Raw genomic sequence first — 24,568 nt, 5'->3', positions numbered from 1 at the left:
CCTCACCACCCTCCCCCACCTCCCATCCCCCCTCACTCCCCCCCCCCCCCCCACCTTCCATTCATCCCACATCAGTCGTCCTTGGTGTGACTTAAGACAGTAGAGGACTTGAAGGCCCTAGACTGTCATTTTCTAAACCTGGGATTTAAAGTCTTTAAATGTTTTAAATCTTGGTTCTTTTAAAGGTGGCAGTGGATAATGGGATTACTTGAAAGGTTTTTATCTATGTGGAAGTAATTCGAGTCCAAAGTCTCTTCTCGTTAGATTCCATCTTGCTGAAGTAAGTGCTCTTACCCACATTTTATCTGCCAAAGTCTGGACTGTGTTCCTTGTGACTTCATGGTGTGTGCAGATTGAGTTGCTCGGTCCTCTCCATGCTTCATCATCCACTGTGGAGGTGTGACCGGGGACTGGGGCCTCACTAGTTATTCCCTCCTAATTTCTAACCTTTATAAACTTCATGTTTTGTTGATAGTGGGGAATTTTGTAGGTTGATTTTTCTTTTAAGCTGGCTTCTGGTTTTCCTTTTTCTTTGCTTTTTATTTTTAGAGTTGCGTTACCAGGTGATGGGAGTGGGCCACTGTAAGACAAAAAGTCTACAAAGTGAATACCAGTGACCTTGCTAGTATATCAGTAAGAAGTGTTCTGTAATGTCCATTAAGAATGTAAGGAAATGTGAAAATTTTGCACTTTGTCTATTTTTATTTTAAATGCAGAGGTCATTTTGATAATGTCACTTATCATTACTGCAGTTAGATGCTATTGTTTTAAACTATTTGCTTGAGAAAAAAATCTTAATTTCCACTTGAATTATTCTTAACTGTGGTTTGCTTCAAGCTTAGGACACACAGTAGTATTAGAGTGTGTTCTAGGGAATTGAAAAGATGTGGTAAAGTTAAAATATACTCAAGGCTTTACTGAATTTCCTCAGTAAGGCAAGTATTTTGGAGTTGATATTTGTTGGATAACTTTTACATACATTAGGATTGTGTGCATGGCCCACATTTCTGCTGTCTGAGGACTGTGGAGATTGTAGGCTGGCCCTGGTGATGAGTCTGGTCCTCAGGAGACTGTCGGCCAGTTCTGTCACCAGTGCCAGGGGGAGCACTGCTTAGCTGAGAGCGCCCGACAGCTGAGCAACAGATACTGTCTGTCTGTGTCTCGTCACCTACTGCAAAAGTCTAGCATCTGACGCAAAACTGACGGAAACGATTAGACCTGATGACGAAATCAACATGAAGAGGAGGAAGTATTTTCCCCTGGTGGACTACGTTGGCTTTCCTTTAATGGTATCTGTTTTAGACAGATTATACATACTAAAATGGTCAATGTTCAGTATTCAGTATTGGATTATGTGGAGGATCAGCCAAAACAAGATCAGTTTTGAAACTTAACAGGTTAGATGTTGGGCCCCTGTACCGTGTGTATGAACCGCTGTGCCGTGTTTCTCGACTCTACCTAGGTGCCACTGTATGTAAGGAAGGACAGCTGTGCTGGTCTTCACAGCATTGCCTCAGCTGGACACCTGGAAACAGTTCACAGTAGGCCTCTCAGCAGTTTGCAGATTGAAGTTCCCGCAGAAGCCATAGCTAGTCACCAAAAGGCTCAGACCAGGTACACAGTGTCATGGAAACTCCTTGGTACAAGCCAAGCACAGAAATCCACATGTCCTTTATTTGAAATAACATCTACAGGTGCAGCTTTGAGTTTTCTGAGCTGAATTCCAAATAATTCACTGTTGTGCCCACCAGAATCTAGACCATGAATTAAAGTACATGTTTCTGCAATCTTTTGTTGCTTTGGTTTTTTTTTTCCTCCTCCATTTCAAGAGAATGTGATTATAACTTATGAATCAGGGAGAAAATACACCATCTGCATGGTCTGAGGGGGACTCTTCTTGTAGCACAAATGGCAGGTATTGGCAGCCTGTGCCGAGGACTCCACATGCAACAGCCTGTCACCAGCACACTAGGTGGGAAGTACAGTTATTTCCTGAAGCGTGAAAACAGATGAGCTCTGAGACTCAGTCATAGTCACAACTCATGCCACCAGAACCCAGGGCTCAAGAACCTCTACTGATAATCGGGCCATTTGTGGCATTTTTGTAATGGCCTATTACCACTCAGTCAAACTGTAGGAACTTTGGTGGTTTTTGATTTGTACTGAGCCATAGGCTTTAAAAAAATGCTTGCTTTATTTAACTTTCTGAATAGGTGGTACATTCATATGATTAAAAAACACATTTTATACCAAAAATACAGTGCCACAGTACACACACATGCCCTCCTTCCTTGGCTTTTCTATTTCCATCCATACTTTTTTTTTTAAATATGCCAACATATACAAATATAAAGCCTTCTTTCTCTCTATCTTTACTTGGAGTGATATCACATACACACCATCTGCTTTTTAATCACCTAATATTCAATGGCCACATATCACCAGATAGTTTTTTCACTTTAGTGGTTGCTTGGTATCCTTACTGTGGCTGTCATTATTTAGTTGAGCAGTACCATTCTCGGGCATTTGGGTTGTTTCAAGACCTTGTCCACATGTCATTACACGTTTGTATACGTACATCTCTACAGTAAGTATTCAGAAGTGAAAGACTACACACACTGAGTTCGGAAAGGCACTGACTCAGATGCTGCCCTCCACAGTTCACATACCATCTACAGATGGACCGTGCTTGCTCACCCACATCACCATCAGAGACGGCATTCAAATGCTAGACTCGGATGTTCTGATAGTATATAAATTTAAAATATTCATTTGTTGCCTAACTATATAAAATGAACAACTTTTAATATAGGAAGGAGACTCCTGAACCTTGTCCACTTTACCACATGGCCATTAGAACCTCACCTGTTAGAAGAATGAATCCATTAAGTGTGAGGAATGGCATATTCTTCCAATTGGTTTTTTTGGCTTTGCTCTAATGGTTTTATCATGCTGTTGTATGGTCTGATTTACCAGTTCTTTGGTGATTTCTGTATTAACTCATAGAATGTCTTCCTCACTTCAGACCAAGACAGTTAATCCACCATTATTTTTTTTTCTGATTTTCATTGATGGTTTTGCTTTTTAAATTCCGATCCTTTGGGATGGATCCTAGTACAAAATACAAGTTAAGAAACCACCCTTATCTTCAACAACCCTAACCTGGTTGTTCCTGAACAGCCCATCTTTCCCATAACTAGTTTGAGGCTACATGTAGATAAGACAGATCTCTGGTATCTTTGTGGACTTAGCTCTTTATCTAGGTTCTGTTCCATTTCATCAGTCCATTTTCTATATGTACCAGTAGGCATTGTTTTAATAAATAATATTTAACATTAGTCCTCAGCCCTCTCATGGTGATGCAATATTAAAAAAAATAAACATTCAGGCCGGGCGGTGGTGGCGCACGCCTTTAATCCCAGCACTCGGGAGGCAGAGCCAGGCGAATCTCTCTGAGTTCGAGGCAAGCCTGGGCTACCAAGTGAGTTCCAGGAAAAGGCGCAAAGCTACACAGAGAAACCCTGTCTCGGAAAAAAAAAAAAATTATTAAAAAAAATAAACATTCTGAGGACTGGACTGGAACTTCTCATGGACCTCATGGCCAGAGTTAGTACACCCTGAGGTCACTTATGACTTAAGACTGCTATCCTACTGTGTACTCAGCTGTTTGTTTAACCTGCCTTTAAGAGAACAATGTTAACAGTCACCCTTACTTGCCCTTGGAATTCCCAATGCAAAGCTATAATCTTTTTTTCTTTTTCCAAATAATTGATTTAACTTTATTTTATGTGCATTGGTATGAGGGTGTCAGATCCCCTGGAACCAGAGATACAGTTGTAAGCTGCCATGTGGGTGCTGGGAATTGAACCCAGGTCCTCTGGGAGAGCAGCCAGTGCTCTTAACCACTGAACCATCTCTCCAGCCCAGCACAGCTATAATCTTAAGTTACGTACTTATTCATATCCTTGACCCAGAGTAATGCCTGTGTATCATTTGCTGAAAACAGCAAATACAGAAGATGAAAGCAGTCTTCTAAAATGAATTCCACCATAAATGTTGAACACAACATTTAAATATTGCTTGATAAACAATAGTGTTTGAAATACTGTCATGTGGGTCAGTTGGGGTTAACTGGAGTCTGTGACTTGGTCCCTTGTAGAACTCCATTAAAGATTTCTGTAAAGTGTCACGAAGTCCTTCCCCCATGTGATGCCTTCTGTGCTGCTCAATAAAGAGCAAAGCCCTCTGTGAGGGATGAACACACAGGGATTGATTTACAAGACAGCCTCAGGCAGGCAGATTCAAACTGAGAGGACAGAAGACACAGGGAACATGAACGAGAAAATTCAAATCTGGGCTCACTCTTGGTTAAATGACACCAAGGGGAGTGCTCTGATTTTTCCTTAATGTGACACCACATGTTATCGGTGAGTCGGAGTTTACTGTGCGTCCAAATTGACCACACCTTCTCCTTCCTTTCCCTGCACTCTTTTGATTTGTTTTTCCTCCATTCCATTTGATTCCACATGAGCTTTGAAAAATTCTTTTTAGCACGACAGAACTCTGTCAGACTGTTTTTTGGGGGGTCTCTCTTCCTCGCTCCCTTTCATTACTTTCAAGGTCTTGTGTGTCTCAGGCTGGCCTCAAACTCCCACTTCTGATCCTCCAGCTTCCAAATGCTGGGATCAGAGGTGGAAACAATCATGCCCGTTTTGTGCTGTGCTGGGGATTGGACCCAGGGCTTGCTACCCATGGACAAGCAATCTGCCTACAACTACATCCTTAGATGCGAAGGTTCTTAACCTCGATGTCTTTATTCTTCTAACTCAGCCTCACCTCACATGGTAAAGACCCTTTTAGGTTTTAACTACCTGGGGTAATTCTTTGAGTACTCTTACTAAATGGAGCAGTTAATAAAGGTATGATAGCACCCATGAGGTCAGAGTTCACCTTGTAAGACAAAGTCTCCAAGAATGATTTTGGGCTTACCTTCATATATTAAAAAACAAAACAAAACAAAACAAACCAACTCCCTCCTCCATTTATTTGTTAAAAAATTGGATATCTGTTAAAGACTCATAAGTGGGGGAGCCCTTCAGTGAGTGCTAAATAAACTTGGTAAAAGTGCAAGTGCAAGAGTTACTTAAGGGCAGCTATGAGTATGGGATTTGACTCTTCTGAGGTCTGGAAATATAGCAATAAGTGAAATAAACTCCTGCCACCACACAGCTCAGCCTTCATAGCCCAACCAGATTCCATTCCATTTATAGTTAAGACTTCACCTGAAGAAAATGCCACTGAGGCCACATGCCACCTAAAAATGTTCCCAGCAGTACAGGTAGCCTCCTGATGCTACCAGCACACTGACTCAGGAAAGCCATCGGACAGCTACCAGTCAGGGCCTCACCAAACCATCCTGCCCAGGATGGACCTACAGCTGGGCAAAGCCTTTGATAGGCCCTTGCCCTATAGACTTGAAGCGTGGACGGGGCCAGTGAGTTTATTTATAGGGAAGTACCTGAAGGATGCTCAGTTACACAGACACAGCAGCCCTGGGAAGGCACTGTTTATCTGAGTGTATGCACCCTTTCATGCTTTAGTGAGGGTCTTGAAGAAACCATGACTGGGAAGTGACTAGTGGATGTCAGAATCATGGGTAACAATTATATGAACAAGGGTTGGTAGAAAGGAATTTTGAGGCTCATATAAGCTGAATAAAGTGGGCCTCTAAACTCCAGTTCTAAGTTAATGTTTGGAGACATAAGGTCTATTCAGAGTACAAAAAAAAAAAAAAAAAATCAGGATTTGAGGGGTTAACCAGATGAGGCTTAGGGGAAAAGAAGCCACTGGTAAGGAAGGTATCTACATCAAAAAATGGAGCAGGGACAGATCAAGGTTTGAAGAAGGCAGATGTCTATGCCTATAGGAGCTGCCAAGACCCTACATTTGGATCCAAGGATCACAAGCCTGGACTGCATGAGTCCATACTGAGCATAGTACCTACCCAGGGCAAGATGAGGCAAAGGTAGAGGAGTCCAGTAGTTTGACAGGTATTTTGTTCTTTGGGGAGAGGGCTTTTCATGTCTCTATCATAGTTCTCTGGGAACTATGAGTAAGTTAATGTGTGATCCTCTCTGTATGATCTCAAATCCAAACTCATGACAACTGCCCAGTCCGGCACTGTATAGCAGAGATACCCAGTAGACCAGTGAATTCCACAGCCTGTCTTGACAGTCCCATTTAAATGTTTTTCTCACTTTGTCTTATTAGTTTAGTCTTTGCTGAGAACTCTGACTGGAGCCTGCTCCTTTCAGCGGCTCCCTATCTGGTCCCATCAGAAGTTGTGAATAGCTCGTACCTACCAGATAAAATGGACATTGATATGTTTCTGCCCCAGTCTCTTAAGATCTCTGCCCAATAAAAGTGAAAGGATCCTTTTTCTAGAATAATTGGCTTAACTTGTAAATCTTGATAAATTATTTGTAACCTTGTAGAACAAACAACAGGCTGGAATGTATGTAGTCCAGTGGCAAAGCACTTGCTTAGCAGGAGTAAGGCCGAGATCTGATCACCACTGTGCAGGTACACATGCATATGGGTACACAATATTCTAATATACAATATAGATCCAAATGAGATTCTCATAGTGCTTCTGAAGCACCCACAGTGACGAATGCTTCTTTTGCTCTTCATAGGGGTGAAGTCTTGGTTCAATACTACTGTTCACAAAAAGCAGTTGAGTTTTAGTGAAGGAGGAGTTTGGGGTACACTAGGATTTACCTGATCTATGCAGATAAACATGGGACAGAAGAGTTATTATGAGTGTGTCTGGTAGTCAAGACAGAGTTAACAAGAGCTGAGAATACAGCTCAGTGGTAGAGCGTTTGCCATATATGAGTAAGGCCCTGGATTCCATCCTGGCGGCAGCCACAGAAAATAAATTCATAAATGTGACTGGGATGTATGCTGTAATAACCTGTAGTTCACAACTCATAACACTCAGATGTTAACTGTCTAAAGGAGTATGTGCCAATCAATGATAGGTATGAACATAGCTTGGCCAGAATTATTAGCTGTGTGGGCAAATGACTCTTCCAGCATTCAAAAACTGTGTGTCCTGGCCTTGTTACAGCAGACCTCAATGCTGGTACCACATTTACCACATTTTCAGTGGTATTCTCTCTGTCCCATATACTTGTTCATCTCAGAGTATTTCTATAGCCCACGCTGGCCTCAAATTTGACCTAGTGCTTGGATTATTAGCATAATACCATGCTTGGCCCCATGCACTTTAAGCTTAATATTACCAGGGTTTTACACATGATCTTAGCCAAAAGGCTGAGAAGCGATTTACCAGGGTTTTAATTTCATGGTGGTGTACACATGAACTTTTCTTTTCCTAGGTTTAATCTAACACATTAGGAAGTTTTGTTAGCAGAGAAAGTAAGGGAGAAGGCTCAAAGGCAACTCAGAACTCCTTCCCTACATGAGACCCACAGCCACCGTGTTTATATTCCAGCCTGTGGTGACAGCATTTAAGAGTTAGTCTTTTAAAAAAAAAAAAAAAATTGTGAGAGTCAATCGACATGTCATTTTGTCCTTTCCAGAGAAAAATAAATAGCTGCCGTGAATGCTGACAACTTTATTGTAAAGTGATCATAGCTTGTTGGCTAATGCTGGGTGTCTGTTTTCTTATAGACAATTGTAAAGTGTGCATGTGCTACAAAATGAGTGCACACAGCACTGTCTTGAAGATGCTATGCTTTTCAGAAAGCCCTGCCCTTGGCTGCTGATGGATAGACTTGCTGGAGACAAGGACACAGGGGCTGTGGGCACTGGCTGCAACAGCCGAATTATTGCAGGGATAGCGACAGATAAGCTGTCTTGTACACTCTTATTGTAAACTACTGACTTAGGCAACTCGTGCAGGCTTTGCTTCAGTGCGGAACTCACCCTGACAAATAACTATTTTAAATGGCTGGTAACCCAGATGTTTGCTCATACTCAAAAGCAAAGACGTGGGCTGTGCAGAGTCTTCAACTTTGTGTGCTATACAATGAAAACCCAATCACAACCCGTGTGAAATTTGGGATCCCAATTTTTTTTTTTTTTTTGGTTTTTCGAGACAGGGTTTCTCTGTGTAGCTTTGCGCCTCTCCTGGAACTCACTTGGTAGCCCAGGCTGGCCTCGAACTCACAGAGATCCGCCTGGCTCTGCCTCCCGAGTGCTGGGATTAAAGGCGTGCGCCACCACCGCCCGGCCTGGGATCCCAATTTTAAATACATCTAAATAGGAGAGAGTGGGCTTGTCCCTGTTAAATCCCCAAGATGGGTTTTTACCAAACCTTAGGACAGCAGAAATGTGTGAATTGGGCTAGAGCCTGTGAGCAAGACTTGCCTTTTGGCTCTGGTGACCAGATGATGCATTTTGTGAGAAGCCAGAGCAACCAGCCTCCAGGATGGCCATTTGGTTCTCAGAGCCCTGAGATAGCACATGGGGATCATTGTCTGGAACGCTCTCTGGCTGAAACAGGGGTCCTGCTACCACATAGGCAGAACCCACTTTTTCATACACATAGCTTTCAACAGACGGTCAGAGTATTTAAAAATAACAGGCAGTGAGCACACATCAGTCTCCTACAAGTAACAGGCATGTTTTACAGAGAAGCTGTCAGGAGTCCACAGTCCTTTAGCTCGAGGGCCAGAAATATTTACTGTTAACACTCTGTGGAGACCTCTTCGCTTGTCATTGACTATAGTGAGCATGGGCTGAGTCAGGGAAGGCAATCTTGCCATCCTACTGAGGTAGTGAGTATTCAGTTACACTGGCTAAAGAAAAGTATACAAAATGGCTACACACACAGCCGAGGAGGCTGAGTAGTATCGGCGACTACATCTTGACAGTATCCACTTGTTACTGGAGTGCTTATAGTAGTGCTCTCGGATGAAGAAGCACCAGACTGTGGGCAAAGTTCAAGAGAAACTACTAGTGTGGACATACAGACCGTGACACTCTCCTTCCTCTTAACTTTCAACACTGGAGTGGCAGGTAAAAGGAGTCTACCAATGTGGAGTTCACAATCACAGTGACCTTCAGTGACCTTCAGAGGTAAGGCTTGAGGAAACTTTTGTCCAAAAGCTTTAAACTATTAGACCACGTATTCTATACGTTTTAAAGTGAATTATGCATGAAAATCTGTGCAAACTACAACATACATTACAATAACAATCAAGGAAAAACCTAATATACTTTAGCATTAGTATTTAAGTTATATAAAATACATCTTTATAAAAGTACAGAATCTCTTTAAGTTTAAATTATACCCACTGAAATAGCCAGGCTCTCTGCTAATACTAAAGTAAGAGTTTATCGCTCTAAATTATTGCTTAGTCCGATCTAGCCATGAGAAAGCTATAGCAAAAAAACTGAGTCCTGTTTCATAAGGAAAGGTGTCCTAAAAACTCAGCTGTCATCCAGTCTGTCTGGCTGAAGGTTTTCAACAGAGGACTCTTCCATAGGACTGGCACCTGGTGCTACCCTTGGCTGGCTTTGTCTGGATCCAAAGTGGAGACTTGTTGCAAAGTTCCTGCTTGTGCCGGGGAGCTGTTACTCTGTTGTCCCCAATCGTAGTAGTCTGGAGCAAAACTTTAAACAAACAAACAAAACCAGTTCAGTGGCTTGACACAGTATACTGTGTGTACTGTGTCCACGTGGCTTGTGTAGTTTAGCAACAGACCTGAGTTCTTCACACTGTGTCTTGAAGCCCATTTTCCCACCAAACAGCTACACACAGTGCTGGCAGCCTGCATTCAAGTTCACTGAACCCTGCAGTGCTCAGAAGTTTGGAACCACTAGAACCTAAAGTTAGCCATAGTGGAGAACATAGTTTTAGCAAAGGCTTGTGTCTGAACCCCAAGGTGGCATTATAGGTTCACTACCCATGTGTTTTGGACGGATAACTTCTATGTCTCAAGTTCCCCATCTGTGGGACAGGAGTGACTTCAGTAACTTCCTTGTTGGGCTGTTGTCAGGGTTGAGTGAACACCTACAGAAGTCCTCAAGCGCAGTATCTAAGATCTCATTAGAACTCAAAATACTGTTTTCATTTTCCTCTCTCATGGAAAAGGGTCTTTTCTCACTCTGTGTATAGGGTGAAGTACTCCCCTCTCTGCTCTTGTTAACTATTGGCAAGTAATGGTAAGGGATGCTCCAGCGGGGTAGCTAGATAAGAGAACCGTTTTAGGAAGAAGTGGAGCTCAAACTCTGGAAGGGTAACTTTTGACCTTGAGAAATCTTTGTAGTTGGCTTGCTTCCAGAGTCTGTACTTTACACATGGCTGCTCTGTGTTTTTCCCTAACAGCTACCTTGTTTTTGGTTTTTATGTGATAGGATCAGGGGTCTCCCCTCCTTACCCGCCAAGACAGTAATGTGTTCTGCCTCAGCTCTGTATCTCAAACCAAGGTCCTTTCAGAGCCCTTTTCCCATTTCCAAGGCCTTTCACTGTTAGTTATACAGAGCAAAAAGCAAGCACAGCTTTTTGAACACTGGGCAGATTTGGGTGCACAGGGAGAGGAGGAACCAAAGCCATGAAGGGTGCTCCTGGCCCTGGCAAGCAGGTGCTTCTCCTCCTCCTCCTCCTCCTCCTAGCTGTTATCCAGACTCTGGAACTCATGGGAGGCAGCCAGGTCCAGCTTAAGTTTCCTGTCTTGAGCACACACACCATTGTGAATGCTACCATGTGTAAGTGCCTACCCCCAAAATAGACTGAGCCCAGTCTGCTAGTGAATTTTCAAGGAAAGAGGCAGTGCCCATGTGCTCTGGCACTGAGTATGCACCAAAGCCAGCCACGCTGCTCACCCAGCAAAGGGAATCCCACAGACAGGTCTTGAACCATGAGAACTCAATTATACTGAACTCACAGGGCTGTAGCAAACACAGAATGAGGTGACATTTGTGAATATCTTAGTAAATAACTTTAAGAATCACAAATTTCAAATTCTGGCTCTTATAGTCACTCTAGTGACTTATTGTTCATGTATTCTCTGGCTTTAGAAGAGGATCCGAGATGTCTGCCTGGATGTCCCAGATCATGTTCCACTGAGTGATTCCAGCAGCAAATGCCCTGGCTCTCTCTGGGTAGGCTTGGAGAAGTCATAAGGTTGATTTCTTTAAAATCAGCACAACTATTAAGCATTCCATGGAATACTGACTAGGAAAAATGCTACAGGAGGGAATCTTTTAAAGATCGTTTGTTTTCTCCCACACCTGGTTATATCCTGTGGTGAACCTGACCCTGCAGGACAGCTCTGTGCAGGGGTAGTCTTCCAGTTCAATCTGTTCCAGTGGCCTAGCAGTCTCCAACAGGAATAGGCTCTTACCTTCCCTGAAGTCCCTGAGGAGCAGCGTTCCAGGCAAGATCATCATCACTGTCGTATCTTCGGGGGTTGTCAAAGAAATAAGATCTGGGACTGAATCCATGGCTGGGGACCATCCCAGGGTTGGTCTAGAAGAAGATGTTGTCATTTAGCATCTGTGCAGACAACTGCCTGCTAGCATGAGGAAGAAGTACTGTCATTAGCTAGAGTGTTGAATGTGCTGTGTATGCTCTTTCTGTTTGTTTTAAAGACAGGGTCTCAGCCAGGCGGTAGTGGCACACGCCTTTAATCCCAGCACTCGAGAGGCAGAGCCAGGCAGATCTCTGTGAGTTCGAGGCCAGCCTGGGCTACCAAGTGAGTTCCAGGAAAGGCACAAAGCTACACAGAGAAACCCTGTCTCGAAAAACCAAAAAAAAAAAAAAAAAAAAAAAAAAGACAGGGTCTCATGTATCCCAGTCTAGCCTCAACCCTAATAGCCAAAGATGACCCTGAATTTTTTATTTTTTCCTCCTGCTACCTCTCGGGTGCTAGGAACTGAACCCAAGGTTCCGTGCATGCTAGGCAAGCACTCTACCAACTGAGCTACCATCCTCAGTCCCCAAAATACAGCGTGCAGGAGGGAGGGGCTGTTTTCTTTAAGGATCTATAGGCAGTGTGTGACAAAAGGACCTAAAAGTGGGAAGCGGACAGATTAGTTGGTGAGACAAAGGAGGTCAGTGGGAAGGAGAGCGGGTAACTGGGAGAGAAGATGAACAAAATGTATGCCTATATAAACATCACAATGACATCCACAGCTCGCATTTCCAATAATGAATCGCTGTTTTCATTTCTCACTTACATGTCAAACTAGCCAGGCATGGTCATTCATGCTTATAATCCTAGCACTTGGAAGGCTGAGGCAAAAGGTTTTATCTCGAGGCCTGCCTGTGTTCTACAGCAGGATTGTCTCAAAACAACAGAGTTTCCCAAACTAAAGCAGACAGTCCATGTGGAGACACACCTGTATAGTCACACAGGCTCTCGGGAGTTTCTTCCTTCAGGACCCTCCCTCGATCCTTTCATCCTTTTGCCCCAAACCGAATTCTCAAAAAATGCAAATAGACATGGCTGGAGTCCGTCCTGGCAGGGAAGACACAGCCAAGTTGTACTTCATCTCCCACCTCACCCTGGTCTGTTTCCTGTGCCTGGGTCAGCAGTGACCACCCAGAGGTGAGGAGGGAAAAGAGCAGCAAGCTGTCGTTACCCGGGTGTGGACCAGGAGCTGTGCCTATGTGTCTATGTGCATCATTCTGTGCCCCCGTCACTGCTCACACTGGTCCCCGCTCCTGAGTGTATGGCTCAGGAAAGCAAAGCTGTACTCTAGCTCGTACGGTGCAGCAAGGCTTCCAGGGAATTCTGAACTTGACTTGGTTTTCTCTTCTATAGGGTTGGTTCAGCAGATGTGGCCAAACACAAGTGGGTGGCTTTAGCATGGTCACGCTGATGCCACTGCACTGCTCTCCCACTTTCTGATGAGCCGTTGTCACTCTGGGGATAAAGTGAGTCCCCATCTTGCTTTTTTTTTTTTTAACAGTTTTTTTCAAATAAAGTATCATGTAGCTCAGGCTGGTCTTGAACTCACTATGTAGCTAAGGATGAATGAACCTCTGATCCTCTTGCTTCTATCTCCCCAGTGCTAGGATTACATGCCTGGTTTTATGTGGTGCTGAGGAGCAAACCCAGGGCTTCATGCATGTTAGGCAAGCACTCTACCAACTGCCGTATCTCCAGCCCTCCATCTTCTGCTAAAAGGGCAGCATATGTGTTTGGAGGACACCAAATACTGTGTGGCATTAGGAATCGCTAGTCCCCGGGCCATGAGACGTACCTTAACTTCCATTTCTTTTGTAAAATAAAGCTAACCCTCCACACGCATTTAAGAGAAGTAAGGAGAAAGAAGATTCTAGTTGAAAGGGTCACGGATGACCGACCTGACAAAGGGATCCAAGAAGCTTCACTGAAAAGCTGGGAGGAAAATCCTACTTGCCAGTTTCGGGAGGATTAGGGATGCCAGCAGACAGACAGCGGGTACTTACAAGGTCCTTCGTGGGACTTCTGACTCGGAAGAAGTACACCACCAAGGTGGTGGGTAAGAGCTCCCACACGAAAAGCACCACGCCGAACACTACATAGCCCGCATCGCCCAGCTGGCTCTTCAGATCTGCCTGTTCCAGAGTGGGGGGAAATGAAGTCATGAGACCTCAGGCAACCAGTGATGGAGGACACAGAGCAGAGGACACTCCTCGCTACGGTGAAGTGCTCCCCCTAAAGCCTACACTTGGAAACCTGGTCACAGTGATGGGTCAGGCCTCACTCAGCTGGAGGACGGTGGAAACCATTAAGGATGGTTATTTATGACGGGCCACTCACTTTTGCAGTTCAGGGGATGAACCCAGAGTCCACACCCCAGCCCAGACTCCTCCTAATGGACAGCAGCTTGTCTGTGCAGAGTCCTATCACAACAGCCACACCCTGCTCTCCATGAGAGCTGACCACAGGCAGTTTGTCCAGGAAGAGTCCTCTGAGCAAGGCAATGCCCAAGGGGAGGGCCACGGAGGTTTCATGGAGAGAAGGTCCCAGAGTAGAAAGACACCAGATGTGGCAGCTTCTCAGCCCGTTTCAGGGAAGATAACACTGAGGCACAGCCTGGTCCTCCAGCCTTCTCTAGCACATCGTGTTGGAAGCTGCCTTGCTCTTTCCCAGGGTGATGGCACTCATGTCTCCTCCTTCTCCTAGACCACCTGTCTCTGCCTTTCCTCAAGAAGGCACAGATGCTTGAAACAACCAAAAACAAGCATTTCAAAACCATCACACCCCAAACATGAAGGTTTTAACTTCTTGATTGAGAGAAAAATGGAAGTAACTTGTTAAGACCAACTCTGTTGCTTGAAGAAGCTTCAGTTTGGAAAGATGAAAAGGTCAAGAGGGCAGTAGTGATGGTTTGAACGTGTATGTACCGATGCTACTGGTCTGCTCTTGAAAACCCTTATGTGTATGATGAACATCTCTATAATCTTCCACTGTGTAGGGTGGTCTAGGGATCTCATGTCTGGTTTTTCTCAAACGGCACAAGCACCTGAGCATCCTTGCCCAGCCTTCTCCCCGCTGCACCTGTGGGACAGGCTTGGCCAGGGTTACTAGGTTACAGCCATGGTTTCATCTTTCTCAGGGATATAGCCATCGTAGATTTAGCTCACTGAGGTCATTTTATTTTTATCTCACTGTCTTAAATCAGCTCCAGCTGTGAGCACTGGTAGGATTTTTATACCTGGTATATATTTTATACTTACACACTTTTGGGTATTTGCTGTTGTTCTAGATAACACTAAGGAGCATTGCAAAGCAATCCAATAGAGACCTATCAGAGGGGTTCATTTCTCCACAACACAGGTTTATCTGTGTCTGCACGTCAGTGACCCATCAACTCCCATGGGGCAGGAAAGATACCTGTTTCCTTCTGTACACCCAGCACTGTACAACAGCAGAAACAGGGAGTCTGACCTTCCAGCAGGCAGCACTCACTGCGTCCCATTAACCTGGTCCCCACTGACCTGGTCCCTATGCAGGCAGCACCTTGTCATGCCCCACTGACCTGGTCCCCACTGAGACAGCACCTCACCACCACATCCCACTGATGTGGGATGCAGGCAGCACCTTGTCATGCCCCACTGACCTGGTCTGATACATTGTACCAGTCATAATCAAAGGAGTGGACATTCTTGATCTGAGAAAATGACAAGATGAACAGGTTGTAGCAGGCCCTCGAGGCGTAGAGCAAGATGACAGTGACACCTATGGCAGTCACCTGACATACCGATGAACCCTGGAAGACAAAGCCAACAGGAATGGGCCACTGCAGATACACCAGCCCCTTCCTTCCTTCCTTCTGGTGTCACCCAGTAAGCCTCGATAATTGAGAGCCTTGGCAGGTAGCCAGTTCTGCCAGAGCACTCCACCCCAGGCCTTGCTACATCTGTACCCCTTCCTCTCAGATTTCTGTTACCTTCATCTAAAACTTGAGACTGTGAAGCTGCCGCTAAGAGGATTAACTACGGGCGGGCCTTTCCCCAAGGCCTTTGGGTGTATGTGTGTCTCGGTGTCTTCCTCGATCGCACTCTACCCTGTTTCTGAGAAGGGTCTCACTGTCCCTGGAGCTTGCTGATCTTCCTGTCTCCTCCGCTGAGCACTGGGATTACGAGCACATGATGTTGCACTCGGCTCCTAATGTGGCTTCTGGTGGAATGGGAGCCAGGCCCTTGTGTTTGCACTTTACCGGCTGAGGCATTGCCCCAGCCTACAAAGCCCTGATCTTAAGAGCCAGAATGTCAAAAAGTTCATGAGATCTCTTAAGTCCCACTGTTCAGTAACAAGATCCTGGCTGATTCCCTTGTACAGCCCGCAAGCCCTAGTCAGGATGCACACAGCCTTGTTCAAAGTCTAGAACCTTCTAGGCTGGGAGCACAGGAGTCCTGCTTGGTCTCTGGGATGGGATCACTTGAGTATCTGTGGCTTATCCCTCTTTATGAAGCTTTATCAGTTTCTGCAGACAGTTAAAGGACCCCCCAGCTAGTTAAAAGAACCAAAGGAAAGCAGAGCTGACTTGCGTCCTGTGAGGAGGAGTCATTTCCTAAATCAAAGTATCATCCATATTGTCACAGGGGTCAGCTAAAATCTGACAGCCTATGATTTAATCCTTCCTTTTAAAAGCTACACTTTTATTTTACAAAATTTTATTCATAACTCATGTATTAGAGGTAAGATAATAACCTTTATGGCAAAAATTAAGTGTAAAACTCATCAAAATTTACAAATGAAAGAACTGACCCAGCTAAGGTGCAGGATTTTCATGAATCCAGCTGAATCATTGGGTGCCCTGTGAGAGCTGGAGACAGAGATTTTCATCTCCTGACCAATTCTCAAGACAACGTGGCAGGAGCCCGGTTGCCTTGCAGTCTTCAGGCCAAAGTCCCAGAGGAAGGCAACAACAGGTCTGTCACAGGGCAACAGGCTCTGGAGGAATCACAGTCTCTTCACAATGACAGGGCCAGGCCCCCGGAGTGATGAGGGTAAGGATGGAGGTGAGGGGCCAGGCCCCTGGCTATCCAGGACCAAGTGCTGGGAACATTCCTACCAACAAGGAGAGGCTGAACAGAGACACAACAGGTATTGGAAGGCCATGAACCCTGGCCCTCATTCACTGACCTAGGACAAGCTTCCTGACCTCTCTGTGCATAGCTGTTTCCTTATCCATTAAGTGGGGATTTAACACACTACCCACTCCCATGGAGATGGGAGGCAGACATTAGCTCAGGCTCTAAAATGCTCATCAAGTCGGGCCTGGAGGTGTAAGCCCATAATCCCAGCTATAGCGGTGGTAGCTGAAGTAGGAGGATCACAAGTTAAGTCCAGCCTGAGTTCAAGGCCAGCCTAGGCAACATGGTGAGACCCTGTCTTAAAATGATTTGTTTTGTTTTTTAAAGGCTGGGGATAGAGCTGAGTGGTACAGATGTTGCCTAATACACGAGAGGCTCTGAGTTTGATCCCATTACCCTCTCCCAAAAGGGTGTTTATCAAGGGGCCAGGAACACAGTCAACACTGGACACATGCTTGCTATTAGTGTTGTTTGTACAGCTATCCTACTAGACAGTTAAGATGTGGTTCAGCCAGGCCTAATGGCACATTCCTCTAATCCTAACGACTCAGAAGCCTAAGGTGGGAGGATCACGACTTTGAGGCCTGTGCTGAGTTCAAAGCCAGCCTGGGCAACTTACAAAGACCTTGTCTCCGAATAAAAATTTTTCAAATGTGCAGGGCTGTAACTCAGTGGTTGATGCTTGCCTAGCATGTATGGGCCTTGGGTTTGATCTCCAGTGCCACAAAAATAAGTCAACAGTTAAACAGATGTAGTTCTGAACCAGACGGAACTTTCCCAGACTTTACTACCTAACATATGCTAAGCCACCCAGAAACAAAAGTTCACAGGAAGTTCAATGAGCCACAGGGTGAGCAAGATCTGTTGTGTCCTAAGAGCAAACCAGGAAGCCATTTTCAGGGTAAGGAATTGGACCATGGTACCTTTGACTCCAGGTAGATGTTGGCCAGGGACATCTTGGAGATTTTGTAGAGGCAGATGGAGAGAGAGATGGCACACAGAACGAAGAGTGTGTCATTGATGGCCACTCTCACAGAGACAATGACCTTCCTCTCCCAGGTTCCTGTCTTCACCAGCACAGCACAGGTCAGATTCACCAGCAGGAAAACAAGGCTGATGAAAAGTGAGGCCAGGTAGAGGGGTAACCTGGGGAAGACCAGACATACCAGGATCTGTTACTTCATAGTAGCTACACATTCTGGGTCACAGAATCTATCCCTCGCAAATGCTAAAGGTCGGTTCTGTGTGTGTGTGTGTGTGTGTGTGTGTGTGTGTGTGTGTGTGTGTGTGTGTGTGTGTACACACACACACACATACATACATACACACACACACACACACACATATTGTTTGTTTGGTTTTCGAGACAGGGTTTCTCTGTGTAGTTTAGGTGCCTGTCCTGGATCTCGATCTGTAGACCAGGCTAGCCTCGAACTCACAGAGATCCACCTGGCTCTGCCTCCTGAGTACTGGGATTAAAGGTGTGCGCCACCGCCGCCCGGCCAGCTGTATATATATTTAATACAATCGTTAGCATATGTGTTATGCCCCCACCCCACCCCGAGCTCACCAGCTGCAGAATGCTCCCTGTGAGTAAAAACTTGCCACAGGTACTGGAGACATGGCTCAGCAATTAAGAGCACTGGCTGCTCTTCCAGAGGACCTGGGTTTGATTCCCGGCACCCACATGACAGCCTACAACGGTCTGTAGCTCCAGCCCCAAGGACTGCCTTCTAGCTTTTACTGGGACCAGGTACACATGAGGGGTACACACAAGCAAAACACTCATGCGTAAAATAAAAGGTTTAAAAAAAAAAAAGACAAAACAAAAACCAGCTCTGCCGCAGCTGGGCTGGGAAGATCACTAAGTGGCTGAGCACTGGCCTAGCACAGAGACCAGATCTGAGCTCTAACACTGCAAGAAAACCACAACACAAATCTACCACAGCAACTAATAAATGCTACATGGATAAAAACTGCCCTCTCCTTTCTTATTTTTCTTTCACAGTACTGTGGATTGAACCCAGGACACTGCACGCCCTTGGTGAGTGTTCTTATCAAACAACAGAGCCCAAGTCCTAAACCGTTCATTTCACTGGCAGTTTCATCCTACAGTTTTCCAGAGCTACATGTGTGCAAGAGGCCTGTGCACAGGTGAGGCCGACTGCTCACACTCACTGACACTCAAGGCCTCAGCCTCAGGTTCCTCTCACAGCTCCCCACGTTATGTTCTCTTCTGGCAGACCCAGATGGGAGACACGCAAAAAGGAGTGAAATCATGGGGCTCAAAAACAGACTGGTGTAAGAGCTTGGCTCGCAGGTGATCCATGAGTTCAAATCCCCAGAACATACACAAAATGGGCATGGCTATACACACCTGTAACCCCAATGACTGGGGGTGGGTAAGGTGACGGATGGGAATTGTTGGCTGCCAGCCTAGCTCCAGATTCAGAGAGAAACTACCTCAAAGGAATAAGGACAGATCTGGACACACAATGTCAATGTCCTCCTCTGGGTGCACAGGTGGATACATATACGTGTACTTACCCCCACACACACACATACACACACACACTAGACTGGTGCAGGTTGCCTATGTCTGTAATTTCAATACTAATTAGAAGCCATGATCCCAAGAGGCCTTTTTCTCTGGCTTCCAGTACAGCCTGTAGCTCAACTCAGCAGCTGCCACAGAGACCTTCGCTGACTCTGACCCTCCCATACCAACAGACATGCGTGCTCCATTTTCTCTGCTTCCCTGAGTCCCTTACACTTAAATTCCACAGGTTTCTCATGGCTTAGAACCAAAGAGATGAAGAATCAACTCATGCCTGCCTCCACCTATACAAGGTCTGGAGCCTGAGGCCTGGCTATGCTCACACCAAGCAGGCAGGGCTTCCTGCCACTGTTGTATATGTTTTGAAATGGAAGAAGGAGGCTGGGGATGTAGCTCAGCTGCTAGCATGCTTGCCTGGCATGTATGAGGCCCTGGGTTTGAGTCCCAGTGCTGTGTTAGCTGGGAGCAGTGGTGCACGCCTGTCATCCCAGCACTTGAGATGTGGAAACAGAAGACCAGAAGTTCACGGTCATCTTCAGTGACATTAGAATGAGGTGGAGGCCAGCCTCGAACCCTTACCTCAGGAGGAAGGGCTCAAGCCCAAAGCCCTGTATGAGATACCTGAACCTGGCTCCCTCTGGCTCCCAAAATACAACATCCTCTTGTTGGAGACAATTTGGCATGGGCAGAAGACATCTTTCCAGGTAGACAGAAAGGACCGTAGATGCCTCTGCACAGCCCTGTACCCAGAGCCACATGCATCTCCAGCCCATCTGATGAAAGGGGGGAACCACACAGGCCAGCCAGGTCTAATGACAAGGAGCTCAGAGTGTGTGTGTACACCCTGGAAGGAGGGGCAAGCCATGTGGCCCAGAGAAATGAGATCCCAAATACCAGAAGGGGTATGTGATTGGGTTGGACACTGGCCCTGGGGGGCTGAAACACCATCTCAGATCTCCACCCCTACCCCACCAAAACGGAAGGGAGGCCAGAGTGCAGACGGTCAAATGCTCTGTCTGGAAGACACAGAACTCAGACATCACTGCAGGTCCTGGGAGGCCAGAGTGCAGACGGTCAAATGCTCTGTCTGGAAGACACAGAACTCAGACATCACTACAGGTCCTGGGAGGTGGAGGGGCTACAAGAAGAGGCAGCCTCAGGAGTTTTCATTTCTTTCCACGTGTCAACATGGGTTGAACATCACTAATCCAGACACCACAGAAGTTAAGCAGGGTCAGCCTGGTTAGTACTTGAACGGGAGATTACAGTGCAGAGCACAGACGAGCTGGTTTGTTACCATTAGACAGCTTTCCACTCACTACCAACAGTATCCCTCATCCAAAATGCTTGTGACGATGCAAAGCCCTGGTTTAATCCCAAGTACAATCAATTAATTATAAAATTGTTTTAAAGTTGTTTTAAAAAGCTGGGAATGTAACATTAGAGTGAGATAGCCGGGGAACAGACCCCAAGTGTAAACAACAACAAAAATCACTTCTGTTTCATATGCACATTCAGGTGTTTCGGAGTTGAGGGTATTTGTGATTTTGAGATTAAGGCTACTCCACCTCCTGGCTCCAACATCCCAGCATCTTAATGGATTCCAAAGCTCCGGGTCAACGGTGTGATGGAAACACACAGAACCACACAACAGCAGTGACAGAAGTCAGAACAGACAAACTTCGGGACAAACAGTGTCGGGCATGGACTCTCAATCTGTGCACAATTTTCCAAACTTGTTTCCTAGACACAGACTGGGGATAAAAAAGTAACTCTTCTTGGAAGCTGAAGAGATTGCTCTGTGGTTAAGAGAGTGTATTACTTCTCCAGAGGTGTGGGAGACCAGCTGGGAGACCGGCTCCCACATTTTACCCCAGGGTACTCTTGAGGAGTCAGGGATAAGAGATATAGATAAAAGGATAGAGTGGAGAGAAAAAGAAACACAGGAGAGCCTCGGGTGGGCCTGGATACTTATCCACCAGCCCCTCCTGGCTCTTCTAAAGGGCTTTTTATAGGAATGCCAAGGGGTGGAGCAAAAGACCTCCCCCTAGCTCAGCCAAGTACAGACCCTTCCAATCACCTAGAAACCATGCACATGGTCAAGCAATACTCTAATGTAGCTCTTCTGAGTAAAGCAAGCTCATATCTCACTAGGAAACCTTTGTGGGCCTCCACACAGAGGACCTGAGTTCAATCCCCAGCACCCACAGCAGGCATCCATATAACTCCAGCTCCAAAGGATCTAACACCTCCAGCCTCCTTGGGCATCCCCATAAACATAAATACACTGATACAGACACACACACACACACACACACACACACACACACACACACGATCAAAAGCATTTAAATTGAGTGTTGAGTAAATGTTGTCTGTAGAATCCTCATTACATACACAGTCATCTCTCAGTATCTACAGAGGATTGATTCTAGGACACCAAAGATGCCAAAATCCAAGGATGCCTGGACAACCCTTACATAAAATGGCTTATTTGCATAGAACCTTATGGTGATATTTTATTTGTATTAAAATGTTATTTGGCCGGGCGGTGGTGGCGCACGCCTTTAATCCCAGCACTCGGGAGGCAGAGCCAGGTGGATCTCTGTGAGTTCGAGGCCAGCCTGGTCTCCAAAGCGAGTTCCAGGAAAGGCGCAAAGCTACACAGAGAAACCCTGTCTCGAAAAACCAAAAAAAAAAAAAAAAATGTTATTTGTAGGTTAATAAATAAAGTTGCCTGGGGGTCAGAGCTATTAGCAAGCCATAGGAAAGCAGGGCAGTGGTGGCGTACGCTTGTAATCCCAGCACTTGGTAGGCAGAGCTGGGTAAGTCTCTGTGTGTTCAGGGATACAGCCATTATTGGATACACATGCCTTTAATCAATACCAATCATGGAAAACCTGGAGGCCTATACAGACAGGCCGTGAGGAGGCGGTCATGTGGTTGGGTTTACAACCAATGAGAAGGCAGAACAGGAACTCTATATAAAGACTTTAACACAGGGGTAGCTCTGGTTCCGAGAGGTAGGACCACCACAGGAGGAAGGGTAAGGTTTTAGCTCTTAGCTCTGACCTCTTGGCTTTCTTCTTTGCATTGGTTCTGTGTTTCTTATTTAATAAGAAGGTTGGTTATGCACATTCTCCTGTATAACCTAAATCAAGTCTGTGTCATGCAGGATCCCAATATAATGTAAATGCTGTGTAAATAACTGACAATAAAATATCTGTATATGTTCAGTACTGATGCAATTTCTTTCTGAAGGTTTGGGGGTGTATTTTGGGGGGTGTATTTTGGTGTGTGTGTGTGTGTGTGTGTGTGTGTGTATGTGTGTGTGTGTATGTATGTATGTGTGTGTATGGTGTGTGTGTACGCATTGTTCCATAGGACTCCAGTAAATCCTATCAATGTGCAGGCTCTCATGAACAAGGAGAGCATTCCAGTAGGGCATCAGGACCACTGTGGGGCTGTTTGGTGTTTACAGAGGGGTAAATGTACACACTCCAACTGATGAAACAGGTTTCATGTACACTTTCACTTTCTGTCGGAAGAGCAACATTCTGGGGGTACTTACCGATACTTGAGTAATTCTGGAGAATATTTTGACTTGGCTTTGAAAATCACCTGCAACGACAGAAAAACATGGTAGGTTGGGGCACAAAGTGTTTAGCAACAAAATGTCACCATCACTTGGAGTCCCCTTCTTTTTACAGCCAGGTACCGGGCACTTTTCCCTGACACTGAGAAGCCTCGGGAGGCTGAGGTAAAGAGGGTACCAGGTTCAAGGACTGCCTAGGCTACAAGTGAGTTTAAGGTCAGTTTCAGCAACTCAGTGAAACCCTGTCTCAAATAAGGACTGAGGATACAGCTCAGTCAAGTACTTGCCTAACATGTGCACGGTCTTGGGCTTAGTACTGAAGAAAAATAAAACAAAAAAGCAAGCGGCTTCATTAAAGTAGCCAATGAAGACAAGACAGAAATCACACTATTTTAAAGGAGTGTTTTTGAAGCAGGCATTCAGGAGATCCAAAAGTTCAAGGTCAGCCAAGGCAAGACTGTGTCACATACAAAAAGGATGCTTGATCTTATCATGGAGATACATCATTTTGTTTGATGCTGTGCCACAGTTGGGGGCTCATTCAAAGTATGTAACCTTCTTTAACGCACTATCTACAAGTTCCTAACGCTCTAGTGGTGTTACTGTGGGACTACCCATCCCTACCCATGTGCCTCCGGGAGCTGCACTGCCAGCCAGGGCACAACTGAGTGACCCTATCCAATGAGCTCAGCTCCATGCATGATGCTGTCAGCAAAGAGATGGCAAGACCAGCCCTGCCTTCAGCGGCTCACAGTCCCACTGAAGGAAAAGGGTCCAGATAGACAGAACTACCAAAAGAGTCCCTAGGTGCAGCGGGTGGGAGCAGACTTACAGGCTGTGGACTCAGCCTCAGACTGGGCCACCAGAGGTCTCTGCTCTCTCTCAACAGTGCTGCAGGTGTGGCCTAGGTCAGGCGAAGACATGGGACAGACTATGAGTAGATTAGAGTGAACCCAGGGCTCCTGTGGGATCCCAGCTCACTCCCAGCTTTGGCCAATGCTGTGTCTGTTTTCTCTGGAACCTGCAGAATGATGTCCTCACTCAAGAGATACAAAACAGCCACACCATCGCATGGGCAGTATAGCCCTACCAACTCTGCACTATAAATAAGGAAACAAGTTTTTGCTTCCAGAAGTCCCTGGTCCCACAGCTCTGCCTGCCCACTTTCAGTGAAGGACACACAGAACGGAGCCAGGAGAGATCCAACAACCCCAGCCAAGACCCATGAAAATCCATCCCCAGTCCCACATAAAGGACAAGGTTCCAATTTCCAGCACATGAGCCTTGGAAACATTCGCCTGCAAACAGCACAGCAACCATACCTGAGGACTGGCTCTGAGACAGAACCTTTAAGCTATTCCAACAGAACTGGTAATCAACAATAAGCAGTATTAGAAATTGGAAATGTGCTGGGCGGTGGTGGCGCATGCCTTTAAATCCCAACTCGGGAGGCAGAGCCAGGCGGATTTCTATGAGCTCAAGGCCAGCCGTCTACAGAGCAACATCTAGGACAGGCACCAAAACTACACAGAGAAACCCTGTCTTGAAAGAAAGAAAGAAAGAAAGAAAGAAAAGAAAGAAAGAAAGAAAGGAAGGAAGGAAGGAAGGAAGGAAGGAAGGAAGGAAGGAAGGAAGGAAGGAAGAAAGAAAGAAGGAAGGAAGAAGGAAGAAAGGAAGAAAGAAGAAAAGAAGGAAAGGAAGGAAGGAAAGAAGGAAGGAAGGAAGGAAAGAAAGAAAGAAAGAAAGAAAGAAAGAAAGAAAGAAAGAAAGAAAGAAAGAAAGAAAGAAAGAAAGAAAAAGGAAGGGAGGGAGGAAGGAAGGAAGGAAGGAAGGAAGGAAGGAAGGAAGG

At 45.7% G+C, this 24,568-nt stretch overlaps 1 protein-coding gene across 2 annotated transcripts in view; it reads right to left on the bottom strand.

The window, feature by feature from the left end:
* Nucleotides 1-1,641: 1,641 nt before the first annotated feature.
* Gpr137b (G protein-coupled receptor 137B) overlaps nucleotides 1,642-24,568 on the bottom strand; it is a 41,980-nt gene continuing 19,053 nt past the window's right edge. Inside the window, exons 2-7 of one of the 2 annotated variants that reach the window (XM_052726985.1) lie at nucleotides 22,696-22,745; nucleotides 17,491-17,713; nucleotides 15,088-15,237; nucleotides 13,451-13,579; nucleotides 11,379-11,503; nucleotides 1,642-9,645 (exon numbers count right to left, since the gene is read on the bottom strand). In XM_052726985.1, the coding sequence (XP_052582945.1) occupies nucleotides 9,534-9,645; nucleotides 11,379-11,503; nucleotides 13,451-13,579; nucleotides 15,088-15,237; nucleotides 17,491-17,713; nucleotides 22,696-22,745 (789 nt within the window). In that variant the 3' untranslated portion in view covers nucleotides 1,642-9,533. Of the gene's footprint in view, nucleotides 9,646-9,670; nucleotides 11,154-11,378; nucleotides 11,504-13,450; nucleotides 13,580-15,087; nucleotides 15,238-17,490; nucleotides 17,714-22,695; nucleotides 22,746-24,568 lie in introns of those variants that run through there. The other variant, XM_052726986.1, reaches the window with a different exon arrangement.

Source organism: Peromyscus californicus, unplaced genomic scaffold, assembly GCF_007827085.1.
Source record: "Peromyscus californicus insignis strain IS unplaced genomic scaffold, ASM782708v3 Scaffold_8__1_contigs__length_139910024, whole genome shotgun sequence".
Classification (NCBI taxonomy): domain Eukaryota; kingdom Metazoa; phylum Chordata; class Mammalia; order Rodentia; family Cricetidae; genus Peromyscus; species Peromyscus californicus.
The sequence above is the reverse complement of the archived record's forward strand: the minus strand, read 5'-3'. Positions and strand labels throughout refer to the sequence as shown.